The 20,721-nt window shown below is 41.5% G+C and overlaps 1 protein-coding gene across 1 annotated transcript in view; it reads left to right on the top strand.

The window, feature by feature from the left end:
• ano1a (anoctamin 1, calcium activated chloride channel a) overlaps window positions 1-20,721 on the top strand; it is a 67,240-nt gene that overhangs the window by 20,731 nt on the left and 25,788 nt on the right. The window contains exons 4-12 of the mRNA XM_079217254.1: window positions 1,229-1,327; window positions 2,198-2,349; window positions 7,859-7,913; window positions 8,967-9,018; window positions 10,656-10,711; window positions 10,902-10,943; window positions 14,774-14,838; window positions 15,814-15,948; window positions 19,280-19,440. Of these exons, the coding sequence (XP_079073380.1) occupies window positions 1,229-1,327; window positions 2,198-2,349; window positions 7,859-7,913; window positions 8,967-9,018; window positions 10,656-10,711; window positions 10,902-10,943; window positions 14,774-14,838; window positions 15,814-15,948; window positions 19,280-19,440 (817 nt within the window). The remainder of the gene's footprint in view (window positions 1-1,228; window positions 1,328-2,197; window positions 2,350-7,858; window positions 7,914-8,966; window positions 9,019-10,655; window positions 10,712-10,901; window positions 10,944-14,773; window positions 14,839-15,813; window positions 15,949-19,279; window positions 19,441-20,721) is intronic.

The raw sequence follows: 20,721 nt of genomic DNA, 5'->3' as shown, positions 1-20,721 counted from the left end.
AAAAGACAAATGCAGATAATCTGACTCTTCACGCAGTGAATCATGCATTAAAGAACACAAAGGAAACCCAAAGGTTTTTTTTTTAACACGTAAAAGATTTAAAACCCTTGAGAACAGGATTATGTCGTAGAACAAAACCTTAAAATCTCTCAAGCATGTAACCTTATCTCCGTCATCCAACCAAAAAAACCCATTTAAAAAACCCATCAGCTTCCACGCCAAGGGACCTGGATCTGCAAAAATGCTGACTCATGTCCTGGGTTTTAAGACTTATTCCTGCAGTAATTTATCCTAACACGGATAAGCTATTGACAACTAATCACAATTTCAGTCTTTCTGCACAAATTCCACAGACATTGTTAACAATGTGACAGTTGGGTAGTTAGTTCTACTCATTTTCTTCTTCGTCACACTGAAAACACAACATTACAATTCCACGATTTTCACTCAATACACCTTAGTTGAAGTTACAGTGCTTAGTGTACATGCAATTACTACATCAGCTGAACCATTACAATCATTACAAAATAGTTGTTATTTCACCCGATTCCTATTTCATCATTAAGTTTCCACGTTTCCACGCTTTAAATTAAAGAAACACTGTTACTTCAAGATAAATTGAAAGCAACACCAGAGCAGATCAATAACAGGAGTTGTCATTCGCCAACGCAATTATATTTTGCAAGTCCATTTCATGATATGTTTCACGCTTAGAGATGAGTAATTGACATCCACCTATAATTGCTGTTTGTTTCAAACGCACATGCATGTAAATCCCATTTGTCATATTCCAACACCACATTGATCTGGACTGCAGCAACCTTACTGCACAACAGTGTTACTTTATCACATAACATGGTCAATCTCTGTGATGTACACAGCCAGTCAGCTAGTTTGAACTGGTTCTTGTGTATTTCTGTATCCAGACAGGTCAGTGTGCCGAGCTGGAGGGTGCGAAGTGAGTCTGGCAGTGCATGAGGGGTTTTACATAACTGTGCAAGCCGCAGAGAGAGAAAGATCCCATATGCAGCAATAAAGACGTGCTTGTGCTGAAATAGATGCAGTGGATTTTCCTGACAGGAAACCGGACTCTACCAGACAGTAGAGATCTGGATCTAACAGAAGGGCAACTTGCTTGCTCTGCGGGCTGCAATGCTCTGTTCAAATATGTACTGTTAGATGTGGTTCATACGTTTTGGGAAAATCCAAAAACTTTGTTGCATTTCAGAGTAAGATCCCTGGAATCGGCTTCCTGAAGATCCATGCTCCCTGGGACGTTCTGTGTCGAGAGGCTGAGTTCATGAAGCTCAAGATGCCGACAAAGAAGGTACGCCTCCTGGTGGTTAATGCTCCTTTTGTCACATGCCTGCCGTAGGTTTTTCTTTCCTTGGGGCTAACTGAATTGGCTCTGAGAGCTGCATTGCTGAGTGTGATGATCAATGTCCTGTTTCATCTGTCATTGGCCTTCGTGCAGCATTATAACACCCCAATGGAGCCAATTAGAGGTAACGGATCATACAAGCCTTGGAATGAGATTTTAAAAAGGAATCCAATAACCATCGAACACCTCACTCTGTACCTGATCAGAGGTATTGGATATGAGCACAAAACAGAGTCTCTTGGCATTTCTGGAGACAAATACCAACACAATTATAAAATAGAATACAAACTCAGCAGACAGGAGTTAGACCATGTCCTTTTTAGGACTACACATTTAAAGGTTTACAGGTAGATTTGAAGCAGTGACAGTGGTTCAAAGTCAAGCGCGCCTCATGTTAGTGAAGGTGTCCAGCAAGGCTCGAGTTTCGGCCCTCTTCTGTTCACTATTTACTGCACATAAGCAATATTTATTCTCTCTGTATCTGGCCACTGCAAACCTACAGTCTGCTTTTGGCGCATTTCAAATCAGTCTTATAAAACACAGGCTTGTTTTAAATGCTTACAAAACAGACTGGAACACAGAAGATAGTCCTGCTTTTTGCCCACATGCAAACACTTACTCTCAAAGTGAGTAAGCAGACCCTTATAGGCATAGGCTCGAAAAAAAATGGACGAAATATCTGATCACATCCAAAAACAGTAGTTGTAATATCAGCTCACAGAACATTTTAACTCTTGAAAATGAAATGTGGATGTCAATGAGACCAGCTGTATAAATATAGGATGTAATCCCAGTGTCTCTTGCCTCCTTCTGCAGGTTTACGAGGTGAACCAAAGCAGCAATCTGGTGGAGAAGATCCGACTGTTCATTCACAAAGTCACAACTCCTCTCCACCCAAAAGTGGACGCCAACCGGCCACAAAGCGTCAAGTCCCTCTCTCACCCCTTCTCCAGGGAGAAGCAGCATCTGTGAGTAAAAGATCGGCTCGTGAAGACTTTCAGACTTGGTACACCTTTTGCTTCGTGTTTAGGGGAGATTATGGGGTAGATTACGATGGACTAGAAATGAGGAGGCGAAAGTTACAAAACAAATACCTTGAGTCCAATCCAGCAGAGGCTCAGGAGATCTCTATTTACTGACTTTTACATTTGTATTTCAGTCCACACTAAACTGAGTACGGAAAATGACGCTACGCATTCATTTATGTAGCTCATGTGAAGCTATGCTAGTGCTAATTTTAATGATATGGATGACTCACAGTGCAACTTAAATCAATACTCTTATTTCAACAATGGGACAAATGACAATGAGCAGATGAAAGAGGTTGCATTATTGATGAACCCACACAGAATTATCCCTCAACCCCGGGAGCTCCCCTAGATATGCCATGGAAATAATTGTGTATGTTATCCACATCATCATGAACGGGGAAGTATAAAGACACACAGGGCAGGCTGGTCTAGACCAATGTCGGTTTATTTGTCACATAACTTGCACAATTTAGTTAACCAAAATAACAATCTTTTCCTAATTCTAACCAAGTACTTTTGTTGTCTAAACCCAACCAAGTAGTTTCCTGTGAAGAGGGAAATGTATTTTGAAAAGGCCGTATTTATGTGACGGGCGGACATTGACATTGCTTGACTTTTTTAGGACATTGACACATATTGCTTGACTTTTTTAGGAAAAACGCACGGAAAATGAGCAGTAACTTTTTCGTAAGATATCATACGGACCATTGGATAGGATAGGCTCAACTATGACACCCTAGGCAACCCTGTAGCGTCAGTTTTTGACCAATCAGGGACAGCGTGTCAGTTTCCGCTAGTCTTGTCTTTTCAAAATAAACTGCCAACGTAGGTTTGCTTAGTTTTTAGGCTTACTTACGCAACACAAACTACTTGGTTAGGTTAAGGCAGGGGTCGGCAACCCGCGGCTCCAGAGCCGCATGCGGCTCTTTAGCCCGTCTGTTGCGGCTCCCTGAGGCTTTGACCAAAAAAAAAAAAAAAAAATAGACGTTTTTATTTTATTCATTTTTTTTGCCCAGTGGAAAAACTTTCTAAGGGAATTCCTCTTATCTTGGAGTTTTCGGTGATATTGGGTCACTGAAAATAAAAATAAATGTTTAAATATTTCTTTAACTAAAATGTGCGTCACATCCTGTCACGTCGCTGCCAAGCCTCTTCCCCTGCAGGTGGCTACTCGTGATTCAGAGCCCCGCCCTCGCTAAACTATCAACGGATAAATAAATTTAAAAAAAAGTCACCGAGAGCTTTTAATTCTGCGTAGACGTATTCATTTGCTTTCACTGCCAACGACGCTGGCTGACCTGTATGCTTGATGTGTGGCGAGAAGTGATCAAACAACAAAACATTTAATGTTGAAAGACTCTTCCAGAACAAGCATCTGCTGAAAAGTATCAAGCTGCAGAAGAGCGATTCCTCAACTGCTGCAGCAAACTGAGCAAAGTAAATATACTTTCAGGAAGTGGATCACGTCTCCAACTCCACTCCTGCTGCTGGTTCTGTGTCAGCTCATGAGACACTGAGGCGTCCGCTAGTAAAAACGTCCGTCCTCCTCCGTCTGCGGTGCTCTAAAAGTCCAGCGTAGTGAGGACGCTCAGTGTAAACGAAGCAAAAGATATGCGTTTAAAATGTAAAACTCACATGAGGAGGACAGGTATTGAACCTGCTACCTTACAGTTACAGGGCAAACCCTCTACCACATGAGCCACATATATAGACATTATTTAAGATTAGCATAGTTGTGCTTTTAATGGATCTCAATGTAGCTGACAAATGACTATTTTTTTTTTGATAGTTGTAAACAGGTAAAATAGCAATACAATGTCAAACATCGTCTTTATCCTTGTTCTATAATTTCATAAATACAACAAACTATAGTTGTTTTGTATATATAATATAACTATATATAAAACTGCAGAAGCTGTGATATGAAATAGCTTTTGCGGCTCCGGACAATTTTGTTTTGGTGTAAAAAAGGGCAAAATGGCTCTTTGGATAGGAAAGGTTGCTGACCCCTGGGTTAAGGCAACACAAGATTGTGGTTTGGGTTAGAAATAAGTGTGTTTCAGCCATCCAAACGCCCCTCCTACCCTAAACCTACACAGATCGTCTCGCTCTTCATAAAATCCGTTGCTCTGACCGTCTAATAATGATGAGTTAGTTGAAAAGCTCGGTGTGACTCACACAGACATTACAGGGTGCCTCGGTGCGTCGGTAGCAGATGCAGAGCGGCACTGCTCAAGCGTCGTGTTGTGACGAGCTGGGAGGGAGACACACGCATTTTAAATACCCTCAGAAGCAAATGATGTTGCACAGTGTAATCAGAATTTAAGGGAAAAAGCAGAATTTAAGGGAATGTCGCAAGTGAATCCCCCCCAAACCAGCATAATAATCTCACAGTTCAGTCTGATATTTCAAGATTGGTAAAATATCGAAATCGTGGGGGGAATTCACTCCATCTATTAGATGGAAGTTAGTTACGTGTGATTGTAAGACTCTTTTGCAGATAGTTAGATAACAAGCACTTTTTAAATCTAAAAGAAGAACATCCTGAACTGCAGCATTTTGTAATGTAATCGAAGTGTATTTCCATTTCTTCATGTTGTTTCCCCTCTGAGCTTAAGCAAAGCAGCGTTCCCCATACAGACAGCTGTGGACAACCACACAGGAGTAAACTGAACAAAATAAATAAAAATACAAAATCCTCCCAACAGCATGACCGGAAGGCAGAAGCGTGACACTCCCTTGCTCCTCAGCCTTTTCTCCCCTGAGGCATAAACACATCCAGCCGAATCACAAGTCATTTCTCACTGTGTTGAAGGATTAAAAAAAAAGCTTCACTAACTGGATTAACTAAGGACAGAAATCATGACTTCACTGATGCTTCCTGTTCAGTCCCATCGAGAAAAAGCCCTTCCAAAGGCGGTGATCAGAGAAGAAGAATGTCTTCGCATCCGTCAGCCTGCTGGGACGTATGGAGGAGAGAGTGGGCAGTGGGCAGCTATATTTACATCTCTGACTAACAGCTAGCGGGAGATCTCCCTCCACATCTTCCCCATCACTTCGACTTCATCCATTCTGGAAACACAGCAGGCCTGTTCCCTGAGATTAAGCCGATTTATGGGTGACAGTGTGAGGTGGCTTTCAACCCACTTTGGCACATGCTGCTCCTACATTTAGGCTAGTCTTGAATTGGAGGCAGCGGGGACACGAGGACCGTTTCAGTGCCAACAAGCACCACCAGCTACACAAGTACTGACTGACTGACAGCAGCGGCCCACTCAGTGCTGTGATGAGATGCTTTTCAGTGCACACACTTCCAAGTGCTCTTTTTCTAAGAATTATGTCCATGTGTACAGAGTGATTGGTGGTTTTTGCTCATGCACACAAGTGGAAAATTGGTGGATGATTAGAACAGCTAGGAAGCTAAGCTAAGCTAGACGCTAAATTAGGACCCTTGTTAATAAGGCAGCAACAACAGGTTACCCTCTAACGCAGTGTTTTTCAACCTCTTTTGAGCCGCGGCACATTTTCTACAAGAAAAAAATCCCGTGGCACAAAATGTCCCATTGTAGCATAATACAGCATATGTGGGAGGTAATTATTATGAATGTCACATTATAGCATAATGCAGCATATATGGTAGGTAATTATTGCGCTACTTACTGGCATGGAAGAGTATTCAGTGTTTCAAGTAAACCAGATTGCTCCGTCAGACAAAAAAAGGAAAAAAAAGTGTTATCACTTTGTTAGAAAAATGAAAATAAAGTTATGCAAAAATAACTAATATTTAGTTACTACTAAATAGCTTGTTGTGGAAAGCATTTTTTTGCAAAACAAAACAGAATGAGTGCAGATGTGTGAGCATCAAGTTGTATCAGCATTAGTGGCTGCAGTGAGCTGCTTTCCTCTCCACATATTTTTAAAACGAGGTTGTAAATTTGATACGGCCCTCAATTCATGCTCAATGATGAGAGACACAACAGCAGCCGAACTCATAAATATCGGCTTTTGGCGAAATGCCAAGAATCGGCGAGTCGCGCATGCGCAAGCGTGACCTATTAACGGCGGACGATGAACATTTAAAATCAGCATTTCCTCTTGCGCCCCACCTGTATTAAATACCGCCCCAGTTTAATAAATACTGACTTAAAGGAAACATGGTGTTCATTTATTTTAATGACGACCACAAAGTGAGCAGGCTTTGTCACTGCAGGGCGTTTTTCGGGCTTTTGGAAGAATATTTCCATTTCCTCGATATGCAAAGTCAGAAACGTCATTGATGGAGCTCCAGGCTGCAGGCTGTTGGATGTTTGTCTTGACCTGCAAATACATGAACTGTTGGGCTTTAAAAGTGAGAGCTAATAGCTTAAAATAGTGATAGCTTGAGCAGCAAATCCCATTGTAAAAAAAAGCACGCAACATATTTTTCGCCGCTCTCTCGCTCTGTCCGCTGTGTCTCACCTGTGTGCATCGCATCGGGGCAGAACTCCTCCGTGTGCGACACAGAGAGCAGAGAAGAGTTGTAACGCGACCCAGAAATGACAAGCTGTCTGTGGATAAGATCAATACCATACGGCTGTTTAGTTTGTTTAATAGCAGAACAAGGTGCAGACCTGTTCTATGTTACTCTGCCAGCCACTATATTGCAGCTCAGACGCTCAACAATGTAAAATCATTTGCGGCAACTAAATTATATATTTTTTTGGGACCAATTAAGTGAAATTTGACATTTTCCCACGGCACACCTGACGATCTCTCACGGCACAGTGGTTGACAATCACTGCTCTAACGCTAACAGTGTTGCAAAGACTGTACAAGTGGGAAATGTTCTATATTTCTTTCACAGATTCTTTCTCCCATAAAACAGTGAAATACCTGAGGTTTACCTCGCCCATAATTTAGGATTGCGTTCATGTGATTGAGCCTGATTTAGGAAGGTAATTCAGGAAACTAATTCCAATGATTGAGGTTGAGTTGAGTCTTTGTTAACTAAAAAAACCATCGCTCCACATACAGTATATCCCGAATGGCAGGAGACAGGGTTGACTAAAGGAGTTACACAGCCTTCTTGCGTGTCTTCCTTTCATTTGATCTTTTTGATGTGAAATTGCAGCCTGCAGCCTGCACTGACACATAATGACGTAGCCTCCATTTCATTGTACTTGTGCATCAACACACATCACGTGACTTCATGGTTATTGTACATTTGGTCCTATTTGTGGAGGTCTTTAATCTCTCTGTGAGCTGGACAGCAAAAAACAACGTCAGCATTTTATTAATAATATTAGTCTGCGCTGTCGTATGAATGTTGTTCATCTCAGCTCTCTTCAATTTCTCTTTCTATTACCTTCTTCACAAGTAAATAAATGCTTGTTTCACAAATATGCTGCCAACCGTTTGCACCCAAATCTGCAACTAATACTAAACCTGTTATGTTCTTTTTTTCTAGATTCGATCTGTCTGACAGGGACAAGTTCTTCGACAGCAAGACCAGGAACTCAATAGTAAGTATTAGTTCTTGTAGATGACACGTTCTCACTCCCTACTCTTCTACGTAGCCCTCTCATTTTTGCACATGTCAATTTCCGCTCCATACTTTTCAAAATAAACTTCAGCGTTCACAGGAAACTGCTTGGTTAGCGTTGGGCAACACAATTACCGGGTTAGGTTGAGGCAATAAAACCATTTGGTTAGGTTTAGGCAACACAACTATTTGCTCAAGTTTGAGCAACAAAGCTACTGGGTTAAGTTTAAGTAACACATCTACTTGGTTAGGTAGAGGGCCCAAAACCAGGACTTAAGGACTCTACATATCATGTTACGTACAGAACGTATGCTGAGGTAACGTACTTATTTGCACTCGCACACGTAACTTTAAATAAATCAATGTTGACTTTTGGTTTCACACAGAACAGGGGTCTCGGTTTGACCCGTACTATGTCGCATAACTCCCTCCTTTACACCCACCAGTACTGCGGCAGAGTAGAGTGCCATAGTCAGAAGACAAGCGACGATTTAGGATTGAGAAGCTGGGTGGGAAGGTGGCTCCTTTACAAACTGTGTTTAATTCAGCGCAGTGACAGCATGTGTCTGACATGCTGCATTCACGGTTGTAAATTCCCCTCCTTTAATATAGACAAATGTGCTTTTCTACTTAGACCCTGTCATCTCCGATACTCACTCCCCTCCAATAAGACCCCTTGCCTCTGAGTGAGTCCCATGAAAAGCAAATTAATTCTGTGAATCTGTGTCGTACATGTGCTGCTGCATTGGCATACGCACATTCACCTACACAGCACCTCTAAGGGCTTGACTAATGACTGGGTATTGTGATTGGCTTCTCATTACTGGATGGAGCTCCTCAATCAGCGCAGTCGTTGGCTCCCAGCTGAGCCTCAGCCCCCATCGATACATCTCCGCCTCTCTGAGGACGAACAGAACAGAGCACTGCGGTTTGCCTGCTACCTTCTCCCTCTTAACAACTTCGCCTGTGCTACTAAACAAGTAAAACATCCATTCCAATGATTTTAAGACTGATCGCTTTGTTGTATCGCCAGGTCTACGAGGTACTGAAGAGGACCAGATGCACCAGGGCCAAGTATTCCATGGGTAAGACCTCTGCCTGTAACTCTAATACAAGAGATAAATCAATATGCAATTAATGTAGGTACTGTGTTCATTGGAGTAAAGTATGATTACCACCTCAGTGAGCCGTCGTCTCTTTTGTCCAACACGTCTATAAAACTCTTAGATTCGCTTTAAATGGCTGGAATCTCGATTTTTACCGACAGTCTGTGCTGTCCTTAATTTTAAATAAATCTAAATTTAAGTTCTCCTGACTCTTAAGTCGTAACTTTTGACGTGCCTATTCACGCTCCTGAGAGAAAGAAACCTTTCGAGCGCAGCGGGTGCAGAACCTTTCCTCTTGAGCTGCCGCTCTTCTGTCATCTACACAGTACAGGGCTGGCTGCCAGACGGCTAACTGGTCAGATTGTTCAGCCCTGCCTGAGGTCGACAGTCTCCTGAGCGTCGTGTAGTGGGAGAACTTCTAACAAAAAATGCAGGTTTGTTTCTGAGGCAGAAAATGCGAATCAAATATTGGGAAAAAAATGCATATTTAAAAAGTTAAGATTGTCCAAGGACCGGAGGAGAGAAATCAGGTGCTATTAGCCTCTGTGCTGTTCACTGTTGTTACAAAGCGTTACACCCTAACATTCAGTTAGTCTTGGCCACCTGACACGTCTTCTAATAAGATGCATTTGGACATTGATTTATTTTTTCCCCCCACAGCTGGAGCTGGATATTTTGCTTATTTGATGAACGCTGCTATACTACCCACATAAACGCAATTAGAACATTAAGCAATACGCGCTGCTGGTGCTCCAGGAGAGAAAAAAACATCCAAAGAGGAAGAAGTGTTTACAGGCAGATCTTCTAACATTTCTGACCAATGAGACAAACAAGACAAGGGGCAAATGCAACTATTGTATCAATATCATTACCAATAGGAACGAGGATTTAAAAAACGTCGTTGAAATGACCCTTTTAGCAGGATTCATACGGTCATGGAAAACCTGGAAAAGTCATGGAATTTTAAAATAGTTATTTCCAGGCCTGGAAAAGTCCTTGAAAAAAATAAAATCCCCAAAGTTTTGGAAAAATCATAGCAAATTTGTTATATTCATGTGTTCATGTCGTTAATTTACGCTGAGTTTGAAATAATGAATATGCTTTTAAAAGAAAGACGCTCACAATATAAGCAGGCATACATACAGGCATCTATATAGATGTTTATTCTTTTAATCAAACTATTGTCTCTCATTCATTTGTGTCATTTAAGGTTTACTGTATGCTTTGTATTCTCATTGTTAGTTTAAATACTACATTTACTCACTTTTTCATGTTGACACCTGAGATTTCATAAAATGTTTGGCCATGGAAATTTGGTTTAAAGTCATGGAAAACTCATGAAAATCCATTGGTCAAAATGTGTATGAACGCTGTTTAAGGTCTGCTTCCTGCTTTCCTGTAACTATGACAAACAATTACAAATCCATGAAGGAGCTTCATCCATCTTGAATCCAAGCATGTAATTCTTCACCAAGAAGTCTTCCGCCTGAGATCCGAAGAGGAAACGTAACATCAGTCATTTCCGGATAAGACTCCCAGAGCTCTTCAGTTTCAGTTCTGCACTGCTGCTGCGTCTCCTCCTGGATTATAATCCTATTACATGTGCCTTCTCACAGGGATCACCAGTCTGCTCGCCAACGGCGTCTACACGTCTGCTTATCCTCTGCACGATGTGAGTATCACCATCACACTTCCAGTGTTGATAAAGTGCTGCTTATGGAGCCGGAGAATGATTCCAATTCAGCAAGTTTTTAATGTGAAAATCACCCAACCTTCTCCTGCTTAGCGACTCGTATTTTAATGTTGAATTAAAGTAATTATTCATGGTATGCATGATGAACAAAGTGTATTCGTCGTTACAGGGAGACATCGAGGGGGCGAACGCAGAATCCAACGACAGGAAGGTAAGTTGATCAATTTCACCAGTCAATGAAGTGAGTCAGATGTCACCACAGCAACACAATTAACAGATAATCATCACCCCAAAGAAAAGACGGACGGACAAAGCGCTAGACGGCAGTGCCTTTATGTTCAATAAAGAAGCTCAAATTCACTTAGACTGTGCAGACACGGCAACGTCGGCTAGCAACCAGAGCAGTGGTGTCCTCTGATTGGTGCGTTTCAGCCAATGAGATGCTTCATCCTGTCCAGGGGTTTGGATAGCGGACTTTGTCAGGTTTCTCAAATGAGGTCAGGGAGAACTCAATTGTTACAACAATGACATAAAAAAGAACATTTCATTTTTACCAGATATGAGCAACAACATGATTTGAATGTTATAATCCCATGTATCCACCAATTTGGTCCATTTCACCACCACTGTGTAAAAAGACTCGTCCATGTGCCGTGTCTCAAAACTAATAGGAATCCGTCTATTCCGTTACCATCATCGGTTGTGTTATGCTTTAGGCTGCATTGGAAATTGTTTGTCATCCCTTTATATTTTCATTTTGTCATCTCGCAATAGGTTTAACATTTGATATTCACAATATAAAATGTAATTTAGCGTTCCATTATCACTTAAAGATTGCAGATTTAAGAAGCAGTCTTGCACATTGTTGTTTCTAAATGATCTGATAGGGTTTTTTAAATGCACTTCAAAAACCTTATGAAGAATTTGTCAATTTGCCATGGTCAGCGCAAACATACCAGACCCAAGTAAAAAAATGTTCACACAAAAAGAAAAGTATCTCACTCTCACAAAAAATAAATATCTCACCCTTACAAAGGAACAGATTAATGAAGTTAAAAAATTGTGAAACCATCAATTTTCCTCATAGAGATGAATATTTCCAGGGAGTTCAAAATGAGTTGTCGACCTGTTGTCCTCTTCTCCAGCCTGAATGCTACCCAGAGGTACATTATCAATAAGCAAACAAGAAACATGCCTTTCGATTAGTTATGCCATAAGGGATCTTTTTATGTTTGTTTAAATTAGTAACATTTGCATGACTCCTGTGCTAATGTGACAGCATTCGTGCATCTCTCAGCCTTTACCTCCTACTGTACAAGAATAACATTAACCAGGCGACTGTAAAGAAAACAAGAGCTCACGTTGAGTCTGAAGTCATCTCCTCCCCTGCTACCGCGCTCCATAATTATACTGTGGGCTGTGTGTCACTAAGGCAACAGCCTAATAATCCCCCCTCTGTTGTTCTCAAGCATCAGGAAAAGCTTTGGCTCGGTGCTTTCAAGTGCCTCCACAGCAACATACTCACATATATATATATATATATATATATATATATATATATACACATATATATATCGCAATCCCACGTATACACGATTAAGGAATAGATTTTCCTCGGCAGTCGGCATGAGAAGGTTTTCTTCCAGGCCTGCCTCCTGTGATTCAAAGCCTTGTTGCCTCGCAGCTCCGCCTGTGAACGGAGTGTGATCTTGTGTGTAAAAAGAAGAAGAAAAAAAAGCGTTTCACGGTGATTAATGTGCTCTTTGCCTACGAGCAGTATAGTGCCAGAGCTCATAGGCAGTCAGCTGTTTGATGATCATTGTAAAGACCGGATCATACAGCAGTCATTTGTACATAAATTGGGCTGGGAAACACACAAACACACACACACACACACACACACACACACACACACACACACACACACACACACACACACACACACACACACACACACACACACACACACACACACACACACACACACACACAGAGAGAGAGAGAGAGAGAGAGAGACAGTAACGCTGGAATAAATGATGTCAGATATGGATGAACACCCCAAACTAAACTTTACTGAAACAGTAAATGGGGACAAATGCAGCTTTAAATGTAGAATTGGCTGATGAATCGGCTGCAGGCGGTAATGAGACGAGATGAGATCAGTACTAAATGTCACCCGCCCATGTTACTGACAGCCTGAGGGGGAAATTGGCCTCCAATAAAATCTGAAGCATTAATTCACAGAGAGCATCTGTCTTTTTTGTGTTTTATTGCATTAAATAAGGTTGACGTTTGCGAATGCGGATCATCCAGAGTAGATACGCAGAATGAAGACAAGGAATCAAACCTCTGCATTAATCAAAAAGTGACTTGGTTTGAATCACTGATAGAACACAGCGCCACGGGGGAATCTCAGCCTGCATGCACCTTTTTTGTTGATATTTATTTTTCCGCCCATCATTGTTGACAACAGAGCAGCTCATATTGGAAGCGAGAGCAACTGGCTGGCGGACTGCCGAGGTCCGTCTCTTTGCTCTGCTCACACGGAGTGTAAGCTCATATTTTTAGGGCCCTTGTCAGTTACAGGCCCAGACTGCCAACCCTGACGACTTTCTTTCTAGTACCACTTCAGAGACAAAAACAAAACTGTTAGACAACTGGCCTCTTCTTGCGGATCTTTAAGTAACAACTCTACGTGCTTTAAAGTCAAAATGTGTGCTTGCGACACAAAATGCATCCAGGTTGGCAAGTCCGCTAATACTAATAATAATGGCTGCATTCCATCCAGGTTTACCGCTCGCTGGCTCTCTACATAGGCTTCCTGAGCCACTGTTAAGAATCATAACTTCATCAAGTAAAAAATATCTGCTGTCAAAAAAAGGTCAATAGCGGGGAAGAGGACAACGTTGAACATTAAGATTGTCAACGGTGGTTTCTCTCACATTAAAGACCTGACAGAAATCCCCATGGGATTGGATCCCCGGCCTCTTTAAAGTGAACGCTGATCTGTGGTCCAGCCTGCAGGTTTGTCTGTGATTGCATTGATTTCTCCTTTGGGGTGCGTTGTGGTCTCCCTGTACACCACAAGCTTGGCACTGCAAATACATGAATACGCTGCATCAGTGGGTTCATAATACATTATAAAAAATTGAATTGCAGGAATATTTGCATATGTATCTGTAGTGCATCAGTGACCTGGCTGATGAGTAATACATTGTCAATTAAAAGCCAGTGGGGCCATTAATATCTGATCACCAGCATAAAAAGAAAAGAAAAAGAAAAGTGAAGGCTAGCGTCTAATAAAAGGCCGGGTCCATTAAGTCTCAAAGAATTCAGCATGTTTCCACAGCAACAACGGAGTCATGTGACACTTACCACTGCTCTCATCTTCTCCTTTTAATTACTACTGAACTTCTTTCTATGGGCGTTAATCGTCTGTTAATTACTCGTATACTTCCTGCACTTTTCACATTAAAAGCCTTTTTTTGCTGCTAAACGGCTAACGTGAAACACGTGCAGGACGTTTCTGTAGCAGTAGCTTAGCTTAACACTGAAGCTGATCAGCTCGTTGATCTCAACTAAAAATATTCACCAACGATTCTTATAATCGACTAATTGTTTTGCTGATTCTTCAAAGGAAAAATAGCAAAAGCACACTGGTTCCAACCTCACTTTAATATTAATATTTTATTGTATTTTATATATTTAAAACCGTAACCATCAGCTCCGGGAACGTTTCACGATTTACTGACACAAATAATCAGTTTATCAAGAAAATAATCACAAGGTTAATTGTTAATGAAAATAATCGTTAGCTACGACCCTACTTAGCAATTAATTTTTTTAAATGGCAAAGTAGAAGGATTAATCTATTGTCTGTCAGAGAATATGCATTATACAGGATCTATCAAACGGACATGTTAACATGGAGGAATTATCTGTGTGCTGCAACAGCTGCTTTACTCATAAATCAGAGCGAGTGTGCAGATAATGGCCTGTCTCTGATGGCGTGTAATTACTGACTCGCGCTTCTCTTCACAGCTGCTGTACGAGGAGTGGGCCAGCTACAGCGTCTTCTACAAGTACCAGCCCATTGGACTCATCAGGTCAGATCCGTAGCACCGCTCTCGTGACGCCCATCAGGGGAAGGGCGTTTGCCGCATTAAAGTGCCTCGACCAGGCTGCAGGCGAGAGAGTGAGATGAAGACTCTCACGAGCAGATTGAGAGAAAATATGGGGGCTCAGTCCTCCGTGGATCGATCCCCCAAGCCCTACCAGGCCAAATATGGGCCTCTGGTGTTGTAAAAAAATATAGAAATGGCACATCCTGGCCTTACAAGTCAATATAAGTCAATTTTTCATGTTTATGACACTATTCCACAATAAATATTAGCATAAACCATAAGTATGACTCAAAGGGACTCGTGAGTGACTTGGGAGAACACCCAGATTTTTTAAAATATGACTTTTCATATCCATAGCATGAAGCGCACAGGATTACCATACAGTTTTGGGATCCTTAGAGCCTACTGAATCCACCAATAACGGTCCGCTGAGAGACCAACCTTCGCCAAGATACGCACAACATTGCCATTTATGTCCAGCAAATAAATACATAAAATAGACTTACTTATGGCTGATTCATCAGGCCTTGTTTGGACTCTATAGCTTCCTCCCAGCCTGCAGCACATGGCTAGAGTGACTGAAATAATTATAAAAAATACTTAACTTCACTCAATCAAAGCCAAACTTCGCACATATACCCCTAACATATAGAGCTATGTTGTATATTAAAGCATTCATTAATATAGTTACGATAAGAAAAAACTACTTTTAGTTTTTACCATTAACACATATATGAGCTTATTATCTCTGTTCACAAGGGTTTTCTGTATATTATAGCTTTTTAAATTATTCAAATAGACCTTGGGGTTGAGGAGATATTCAGTATTTAGTTGAATGCAAATGTTCTCCATTAAGTTGGCTGGGGGAAAAAGGTTTAAGTGTGATTTGACATCAGTGATGTACTGATACCATCGATCGCTCTCTCTCTCTCTCTCTCTCTCTCTCTCTCTCTCCAGAAAGTACTTTGGGGAGAAGGTTGGATTATATTTTGCCTGGTTGGGAGTCTACACACAGATGCTGATCCCCGCAGCCATCGTTGGAGTCATCGTATTCCTCTATGGATGTGCCACTGTCGACGACAACATACCGAGGTACACAACACACACAATCATTTTCTCTAAAAACATCTGTTCAGCCTCCTACTGAAACACTTCTTAACTTGTGTCTCATACCTTTGCAGCTGCATCCTTCTTTGTTAGCTATCCAACTAGCCAACTGGTGGTAAATGGTTAAACACAATAACTGACCTGCAAGTCTGGACCACTTCCCCTGATCTGTACCAGCATGAAAATACAAGCTTTTTATGTGATCAGCTGACATAATTCAGCCGAAGGTTGCCGCCTGGTTTCACCTGATTCCAGGCCAAATTAAATTGTTACAAGAGTTTATAGTGAAACAAGTGTGGTCTTGGCTCCTGTTAATTAATGTATAATGATTCTTAAAACCAGTTGATTCATATGGAAAACAGGATGGCTTCGTTAAAGCTCCGTGGCGGTCTTTCAACAGCAGAGACAAATGGCATGTCAAGATGCAGATCTCTTGCAGCCGGATGGTAAACACCAGGCTTAGACCACACCCTACTCCCATGACAACCCATTCAATGCTAAAGCTTTAGGTTTATTGCGACACCAGCTCATTACAGACTTAACGTACACAGAGCGCATTGGTGTTTGGCAATAGGAGGGTATTCATATGCAATAATACCTTCATTATGACCCATAACCCTGTAATGCAACTTACTCAATACACCTCACACACTGTGAACTACACACACTCGACTCACAAACAACACAAGGTCATGCTGCACATTAAACACTGCAGATGACGGCTTTCATCCCACTTGGCTGTGGCTGTGTCTGTTATATTTTACATGAACAAATCGGGTTCTAGCTGGACAGTTTTTTTTAAGTCACACAGTAAGGATGTTCACAATTATTCTCATAATGGAAATGTTCCACCATCATCTCGTGTGTGTTTTATATCCCGATCCGCCACGAAATCTGACCCATCCCTAGTCGCAGCATCTCAGTCTCACCTTCTCACCTCTCCTTCAGTTGAACCGCCACTGAAATATGAACATACTAGTCACATAATTAATATATATATATATATATATATATATATATATATATATATATATATGCTGGAAAGACAGAAATAACCTCTCAACATCTCATACTTTTCAACAAAAGACAAATAGCATTGAAAACACCCAAATCGATCCATTTCACAGAGGTCAGGCACTATTCATCAATATCACTCAGGTACAAAAAATACAAAGGTTTATTATTTTTCCAAATGTCTGTATGGAGTTTGCATGTTCGCTCAATACCAGCTGTTTGAAAACAGACTATAGTGCAATGCTCGCTCAAAAACATCTTCACAACATCTAGATGCTCTGCCCTGTGGTGTTGCTGCTTTCTCACACAACCAACTTCACACTCAGCGCCGCGCTTCCTTGAGTCCTTCGACAATACACCTGCCATGACACCCGAGTCACAGCCACTCACTGTCAGAAACACGGCTAAACACGCTCTGGTGGAGGAAATAACACCAGGGAAGAGCTTACCGCTCTAGTAGGCAAGGTAGACAACCTGGGCTCCCAACTGAAAGGGATATATAGATTTCTTTTGCTTAAAAATATTGAATTATTCTAAGTCTGTTGACTGAAGTGTTGACATATTAGTCAAAGGCTTTTACTGAGGGAATTCTCGGATATCTCTTTGCATCACTCCGTAAAACAGAAAATACTATCAACAGTCATAAAAAAAACAGCCTTTTGTTAGGCCTCTGCTCGAAAATTGCATACCCAAACTAAAAAGGGTGTATCTCTGCAACCACTAGGGCTATTTGAATAATTATTATTATAATTATTATTAATTATAATAATTGGGTGTTATAATAAAAGGTACACATGTGAGATTTTCAGATGTTCAGATGTGTAAATATCAGTCTATATGTTACTGGTTAAGAGTAAATGAAGATGACACACAGCAAAAATTAAAAGGTTTCAGGTACGCCTATAAAAAAAATATTTCTTTGAGATGATGCAGCTGTAAGTAACTCAAATCAAATCAACCCAAATCATAGCACAATATGTGAACATTCTCTCTGCGAAGGTTGACTTTAAAAAAAGTGAAGCAGAACAAAATTAGAGAGGCTTTAGAACAGAGATAATTCAGACAAGGTCTCCAAAATTTGCATTTGCGCACATCTGTGACATTTTAATTTTCTCATGAACCAAAACATATATTTCACTTGTATATTACTTATGGTGTTCAAAACAGCCAAATACAGCAGTCTTGGGTTTTTTTTTATAAAACAAGCTATGATTTACAATTTTATATAACAATTGCTCAGTCCCCCCCCTAAAGGGGGATTGGTTTTTAAAAGGTTTTAAGCTATATATGATATATGAACAAAAGAAAACTTCAGAACATGGATAGAAATGTAATTGGAACGTTTGGTGAGTGGAAGAGCTTCTGATGTCACAGGTCAGCGCCACACCCTCCTCACTCTATTTGTCAGCCTCCTCGTTAAGTCTAACTCCCTTCACCTGTTCACTCACCTGCCTCTGATCATTAATCAAGCCTCTATATAGACTCCTGTCTCCCAGACACACCCTGCCAGGCTGTCCTTTGGTTTTCCATGCCAGACGCTCCAGCGCGCTCTCACGGTCTGACCTTCTGTTACCGACCCTGTTTAACCCGATAGCCTGACTCCCAGTGAACCTACCAGCCTGTTGATCCTGACTCTGTTTAAGTGTGCCTGCTGGTTCTGGAAGTTTGAAATAAGAGGTTAAAGATCCTTCTTGTGTGTTGCATTTGAGTCCAGATACAACCGGTTACAACTGAAGTGGAATTTCTGGCTCAGTCTGAGAACAAAACCCATTTTGAGAGAACGACCTATAAAGATATAAATAGTGTAAAACAAATATCTAATTGAAAACCCCATGAAAAAGTTGATTTACTCCCAATAAAATTCTTGTATTCATTACACAGTGTTTACATATGGGGCATTATCTACTGCTTTGGGGAATTTAGTAGAAATCTACTGGTGTAATTAGAGAGAAGTTCAGTGAACACCTAAATGTTTGTTTTTTGAGTCTGAAACTATGTAGATCGAAAGAACGGCTGTTGAGATCACACACACACACACACACACACACCTTCTTATTGGTTAGATAGGCGTCTGTGTACATACAGTATGGTGGCAGTTGGGTGGCTCGGTGTACCACAACAAAAAAGAAAAGTTATTCTGCAACCACATCTTTAGACAGACAGCATGAAGCACCTAACGTGTAACATGATTCCTATGTCTTATTTCTTTACCATGCAATCTAAATCCAAACCCTTGTTTCTGATGCCTCTCCATCATCATTGATTTGTCCTTCTGTGCCCCCCCTTCCCTTTCCTCTGTCAGCATGGAGATCTGTGACCACAGGAACAACATCACCATGTGTCCGCTGTGTGACCAAGCCTGCAGCTACTGGAAGCTGGTGACGGCGTGCGGGACGGCGCGAGCCAGCCACCTGTTTGACAACCCGGCCACCGTCTTCTTCTCCATCTTCATGGCCCTCTGGGGTGAGATAAAAAAAGAAAGAAAGAAAAGACATCCAGAATTACACAGGATGGGCACTGGATCAAAGGAAAGGGCTGTCAGAGCAGGATTAAAACACATGGATCAACACAACAAGGAGCTCTTTTTAGGAGGAGTTGCATTGCTGCATAACGTTTCAAGCACCAAACACTTCCTCAGACCTTTTGGTGAGGACGCATTCGCATTGCAATCATACGGACAGCAACCAAGGAGTCCAATAAAGCCCATAAATTCCATTCAGCGCAGCATTTGGATAGAAATACACAAATACCGGCCCGTAGGCGCACATGGAGCGTACAATAGGAACCCTCAAAGGTAACTCTTGAGTAAACACAGAGCCGCTCCTCCTCTTGATGTCTTGCCAAGCCACGCTGCCATCTGTTAAGCAGCAGCAGGGCTGCAGACCAGGAGAGGCGTTGTGTGTGTTGGATGAAGCCGGTGTCTGACCGAGTACCAGCACGCCGGCCATCTGGGCTCACGTACCGCAGACCTGATGGGGGGGAATACCGTCCAACTCTGTGTACTTGTCGAAAATCACTGCATGTACACACGATGAAAGTACTTCATCAGGCTGCAGACTGTTGCACTTATTGTCACACCTCCCATGAAAAGACCCAAACCAACAGTGGGTGTATCCACTAACAGAGGGTGTGAATCAAATATTTTGAGCTTTTTTTTTTTTATAAAAAAGAATAATGAGAATTCCATCTTCATTAGCAACCAACTGAAGAGCTAGAGACTAGAGTAGGGAAGTATTGAGAGATTAAATTGTGTACTACTGGTACAGTGTGGAATTTGTAGTGCATTGCAAACACTACAATTAAAGGCTTACATTGAGGTCAGGTGCAATAGGTGCAACATGTAAGTCTGCCAACACGTCTTCAAGTGGCCATGCAGCACGTCCGTACAGACGGTATTAGGTTTTTTCACGTATTTGCCACATATTCCGAAGAGAATAATCCATGTTTATCTTTTCTCAGAATAATACTCTCTTCCCCCGGGTCATTCTTTTTTTTTTTTTAACCAGCAATGGCCCTAATATGCCGTTGTATAGTTTGGATGTGCTCATGGGTAAAAGTAAGCCGGTAACTGTGAAACAATGTATTGGGTCAAGGACTAGAAAGGCGCCGTATGAATAGAAGTCCATTCACCATATGTGCACACAACTGGCACGAGTGCAGAAAAGACCGGCAATATGGAAGATTGCACCGTCACACATTTCCCTCGTGCTGTATGGACGGTGGCCGTGTTCACGAGTGTTCAGT

Source organism: Taurulus bubalis, assembly GCF_910589615.1.
Source record: "Taurulus bubalis genome assembly, chromosome: 4".
Lineage (NCBI taxonomy): Eukaryota > Metazoa > Chordata > Actinopteri > Perciformes > Cottidae > Taurulus > Taurulus bubalis.
This window is presented reverse-complemented; position numbering and strand designations above follow the sequence as displayed.